The 6,350-nt window shown below is 32.2% G+C and overlaps 1 protein-coding gene across 1 annotated transcript; it reads right to left on the bottom strand.

Moving 5' to 3' along the window:
• Positions 1–4,676: 4,676 nt before the first annotated feature.
• LOC130956938 (uncharacterized) lies at positions 4,677–5,558 on the bottom strand. Its single transcript, XM_057883866.1, has one exon. The coding sequence runs from the start codon at positions 5,556–5,558 to the stop codon at positions 4,677–4,679; it is 882 nt and encodes a 293-aa protein (XP_057739849.1).
• Positions 5,559–6,350: the final 792 nt, after the last annotated feature.

Genomic DNA, 6,350 nt, shown 5'->3' with positions numbered 1-6,350 from the left:
CTAAATATTAAAACCAAAATAATAAAAAAAAACAGAAGACAGAACGTACCAAGAAAAACTGCTACATAAAACCTGGATGATCATTTTAAAATAATTATCATTGATGATATTTTTTCTTAACGGATAACTATTAAATTATTTAGAAATAAATTTTTACGTGTTCAACTAATAAAAATTAAATTAGAAAAGTATATTCTAACTTGCATTTTCTTATTTCCTACAAATTATTATGTAAACAGGTACCAAGAAAAATTGATATATCACATTATAAAGAAGTTACTAATAATATATATATTACTTAATATATATTACATCATAAAGAAGTTCCTACGTTTTTCTAATACAAATAATTTTGTATCAAATTTAAAACTAAAATAATAATATTAAACTCATCGAAAATTATTTTGAAGTAAAATAAAATATTTAAAATATTAGACATCAAATTAGAATTTGGTCTAAATATTAAAAAAAAAATAGAACACAGAAAGCACCAAGAAAAACCAAGGTTCTGAAAATCGAACCGGTCATCGAACCGCTCTAGTTACTGGTTCACTGATTTATAGGTTCAACCGGTTCGACTGTGGTTGAATCGAAAAAACCGTTTTATAATAAAATAATAAATAAAATATAAATAAACACATGAAAATATAATTATATTCTAATGTAAACTTTAAAATATCATTCAAATTAAAAATACTACATAAACCAGAATGTTATAATCTCATTCAAATACAAATTCAAAAGTCAAAAAATAAAACAACCAATCAAACATAACATAACAACATCAATATGCACAAAATTTCAGAATAGAAGAAAATTTTATGGAGTAAAACAGCTACCTATTTGCTCATTCAATCAAAGAGGAAGGAGGAAGAAAAAAAGAACCAAGTCCATATCATCCATAGTTAACATAGAACTCTCCCTCATGCTAGGGGAATGAAGAGCAGAGTAGAGTACTTTGCTAACTTACATATCTGAGTTGAGATATTCAACAAAGGTTCACAAAACTTACAGTGCAAGATGCCTGTGATGGAGGCTTATTTATTTCTGATTGAATATAATCATCAACAAGCTCGAATAACTGTAAAGATGTCTGCAGCTTGTAAGGGAATGCTCGAAAGGTGCATATATCTTCCCATCTAGGTTTTAGCCTAAATAAAACAAATGCCTTAAGAAATGAGAAAACAGCACAAAGAACAATATACTAATCATAGATAGTGGCAGCAACCAAAATCAAATGTTATTATATCAAGGTACATGAAAAAATCCAGTTTTAGGATGCATAACAAAACCAATGAGGACTAATGAAGATCAGATCAGATCCAATATATATATACATAACAAAACCTATAAGGACTAATTGACATGATGAAGATTTTTCATTCTCAAAACCTTGGAGAAAAGTATAAACTATTAATATTTATATAAAAAACAATCCCGTCCCAGATAAGATTCTAATGCTGAAAAGAACTCCTAAATAATAGCTACAGACAAATTTACTAAGAAATTTACAAATAAGGAGTAAGTCATACATGCGAGAATCAGGATCTTTGCGTGGATCATACTAGATTTTGGGCAAGTCATCTTCTAAGCTTGCTATGTGTAAATCTTAAGCCGATATCAAGCAAGCGATCAGTAAGAGCATTTTTGTACCATATAGGCCGTTCATCAAACAATCTAGATACAGCCATTTGTGATTCCCGCTGATCCGAACCTTGTGGTACATATACCTCCCAATTAACTATCTTAGGAATCTGTAAGCAAGCTAAGTAAAACCAGAAACACTAAAGTACATTTTTACCAGGACATGGACAACAACTTGCCCAGACTTAAAAGCTCTGCTTTTATATCTGCTTCCTATTAAATTACCTAGATTAACAATGGAAGAAAATATTATTAAACAGCAAGTTTATTTTTAATTTGTTGAATTACTCAAAAAAAATCACAAACACATTATAGAAATAGTACACAAACAAAGCAGAGCATCCAATGCTAATCAAGAATCAAATAATCATTCAACAAAAACACAAAACATTCAATAATCATTCAATAATTTCTGAACAGAGCATAAAAAAACCGAATTTAAGGGAGAAAAATAAAAAAATCGCAGTTCACAGTTCACAGTTCACAGTTCACACTTCACAAAACTTCAAATTAACCTTCGAACAGGCTTGAACAGAACTAAAATAACAATAATTATAAAAAATTATTCAATTAATCATCCTTCAACAATTAATCAATGCTTCAACAATTATTATTACAAAAATCAAAATTCATACCTAGGGTTAGAAGCTGGAAGTATGGAAAAATGCAGAGCTGGCGGGGACAGGGACAGTGGCTGGAAAGAGGAGGCCGAAGGGGTGGAAGGGTTGAACAGAGCTAGCGCAGGCGGTCCCTAACTGCGCGAGGAAAAGTGGCGCTGGCGGTGGCTGTGATTTTCGAGGGCTGACTTGGCGATGGAGCGTGGTTGCGCGAACAGTGGTGGTGGCTCCACGAACGTTGCGACAGCAGGGCTGGACGGAAGTTGCGCCGGAAACTCGAGGCGGAGACCGGAGACGTGCGAACTGAGAGCGAGAGGTGAGGGTGGACTGTGGAGGCTCGAGAGGAGAGGTGTGATGGCCTGATGGGTCTGTGGATGAGACTAGGGTTCATCCCCTTTGCCCCTTTTTCAGCATGCAAAACGCAACGTTTTGCTAATGCTAGCCAATTTCAAAAACCGGCCGGGTCACGGTTCGGTTCGACCGACCGGTTCCCGGCCGATTTGACGGTTTAATTTCGGTTTCTGAATTTGTCGGTTTTACTGTCTATCCGAACCGTATTTATCAACGGTTCACGGTTCAACCGGTTCGACCGGCCGATTCGAACCGGTTTTCAGAACATTGAGAAAAACTGATACATACAACCCAACTGATCATCTTAAAATAATTATGATTGATGATATTTTTTCTTAACAGGTAATTATGAAATTATTTTTGAATAAATTTTTACGTGTTTGACTATTAAAAATTAAATTTAAAAGGTGTTTTATAATAATTAATCTAATTCACCATATTTGTATACACCATTAGATTATATTAGATAGAAATCAAAGGTTAATATAAGAGAAGAATATTGATAAACTCTAATAAATACATAATATTTTAGTGCATAACTAAGTACTTTAAATAACAATACTATAACACAATTTTTTAAATTGTAATAGAATCTTTTATTTTGAAACAATTAAATAAGAAATACATAAAAACAAAATAGTTGAAAAAGGGAGCTTGCGTGAACGAATCACAAGAAAAGACAGCTAACGGCGAAAGCAGAGAGAAGCAGCTGCACGATTCCTAAGCAGAACCCACACTGGAGGAGAACGTACACCTTAGATGTGTCGAGGCCTGAAACGCGGAGAGCTCTCCACACCGAATATGAAACCACATCATATTCCAGGAACTATCAAGTTAACTAGACTATTCAAAATTTAGTTGATTTTGGAGTACTAACGTTTGAGATATCTCGTACAGAAAAAAAAGCATTACAAAAAACTTTTGGTTATTATTCTTTTCTAAGACAAAGTATTTGTATCAGATTTAAGAGTGAAATAATATTAAAGTCATCCAAAATTATTTTAAACCAAAATAAAATATTTAAAATATTAGATATCAAATCAGAATTTAGGGTAAATATTAAAATAAAAATAATAATAAAAAAATAGAAGACAGAAGGCACCAAGAAAAATTTATACATACAACGTGGATGATTATTTTAAAATAATTATGATTGATGATATTTTTTCTTAACGGTAACTATTAAATTATTTTTGAATAAAATTTTACGTGTTCAACTATTCAAAATTAAATTAGAAAGGTATATTCTAACTTGTATTTTTTATTTATTACAAATTATGTAAACAAGTGCAACGAAAATTCAAAAATGACATAATAAAAAAGTTACTACTAATAATATATATTACTTAAATATATATCTTAGAAATAACAGAAATAAAATAAAATTGTATCTATAAGGTCTAATCCAGATTAAAATAATTTTTTATAACATTAAAGTCAAATTTGCATTGATATCATCTGACTTTTCTTTGTATAAAAAAATAAATAATTATTTTTCATTAATAAGATGTTCATATTTTATTTTTATTAATATATTAACAATATAGTTTCTTTCTATTTTTTTTGAAAAAAACAATATTAGATCTAAAAAAGTAAATAATCAAGTTTTTTAATAAAATTTAATATTTTCAAAAAGATACAAAATATATGGAACAGCATTATATGTGTAAAAGACATTTTCAAGGGAAGATAACGCAGGACCATCATACCATCTCGGTGTCACAACACCCATTCCTTTCTCAATGAAGTTATTAAATTCAGCGCAAACAACTTTATGTCTATGAAATGAAGAGATGAAATATAAAATAGTTTTAACTAAAAAAATACAAAAATGAAATTAAACAATATAACAAACAATTCAAATAGATTAGTGAATGAGAATGAAAATGGGAATGCAAAACTCAAATAGGAGAGGGTGTATCTATAAACCCACTTTGTTGGAAAAACTCTACCAATTACATCACCACTGAGAAAGTAGATTAGGTAGAAACCCCATACGTAGACAATGATTCACAAAACTATAAATTACACAGATAAGATTCAAAAATATAATAAAAAACTACATTATATCTTATCAAAAACTTCCTTAAATACAACATTTTCAGTCTGGGCAGGATCAACTAATCCTTCATCACAAAGTAAAATCTTAAGACCATTTCTATTCCTAACTCGGGAAAGAGCCACATAAAGTTGACCGTGAGAAAACACAGGACGACGCAAGAACAAACAAACTGTTGATAATGTCTGACCCTGGCTTTTGTTGATTGTCATTGCAAAAGACAGAGAAACCGGGAATTGACGGCGTTGGAATTTAAACGGTATAACCATATCACTGGGAATCATATTTATTCTAGTGATAAAATCTTTATCCCCAACATTGCTACCTGAAACAATATCCGCACCGATTACATTTGTCCCTAGATCTCGCACAACAAGTCGAGTCCCATTACACAAACCCCTAGCCGGATCAATATTCCTCAACAAAATAATAGGCACGCCTATTTTCAACTTCAACGAATGATTAGGTAGACCAGAACACCTAATCTGATTCAAGAATTCAACATTTATCCAATCAACATCAACATCAGAATAGGCATCACTACCACATATCGAATCAGCACTGAGATAATTTTTCTCCTCATCGGGCAACAAGTCAACTATATAATTGTTTATCTCTTCAACATTGTCGACAGTCGGAGCGAGTATTGCCCTATCTTGGAAAAAACTTGGATCACAAAAACTCTGAACCAAATTCGGATAGATTGTATTTGCAATATCTTCCACTGGATTTTCCAAGACAGGATTGATTAGATCAGAAGGAATATCAACAAAAAGTTTATCATTGACCACTGTTCCACATCGACCTTCACCGATTTGAAGTATCCAATCTGAAAACGAACTTAACTCCTGAGCAATTGATTGTTCCGATCCGATTGCTAACCTCATATTTTTTGTCAGTCACAAAACTTCGTAGTATTTCCAAACGACAGAAGAATTTATGGAAGCCATCACAATCTCATCACGCGAACCTTTTGGAATAACTGGCAAGACCTGCCTAAAATCACACCCAGAACGACCACCTTCCCACCAAAAGGTAAATCTTTATTCCTATCAAAGACCGAAACCATTATATCACACAACGTCCTATCGAGCGCTTCAAATGCTAATTTGTTAGTCATCGGTGCCTCATCCCAAATAATCAAATCGGCCAATCGAAATACCTCAGCTTTTGGATTATCTTTCTTAATCTGACAAACAGTGTCTTCAGTCAGCTCAACAGGAATATTGAACATAGAATGCGCCGTCTTACCACCAGGTAACAATAGAGAAGCAATACCACTAGAAGCAACATTTATAACAATATTTTTCTCAGATCGCAATCTAGCTGATAAAACTCTGTATAAAAAAGTTTTTCCAGTGCCACCAAACCCGTACGCAAAAAAGAATCCATGCCTCTTATTCGAAACACAGTCAATAATTTTATCGTACACCACCCTCTGTTCTTCATTTAACTTTAAGATATTTGCATCGTGCTCATGAGACAAAGAAACAGTATCATATTGCAACTCACGCAACAACATTAAATTGCTAAATTGAGAGACTAAAAAGTTATTAGGAACCGGCATGCCAACATAATTTCTCAATATTTTCCATTACTCTGCAATAGTTTCTCAATCTCCAACAAACAAAATGTTTGCAACTCATCCTGACTCATAGTTAGATCTACATTTAACGATA

Source organism: Arachis stenosperma, chromosome 10 (assembly GCF_014773155.1).
Source record: "Arachis stenosperma cultivar V10309 chromosome 10, arast.V10309.gnm1.PFL2, whole genome shotgun sequence".
NCBI lineage: Eukaryota > Viridiplantae > Streptophyta > Magnoliopsida > Fabales > Fabaceae > Arachis > Arachis stenosperma.
The sequence above is the reverse complement of the archived record's forward strand: the minus strand, read 5'-3'. Positions and strand labels throughout refer to the sequence as shown.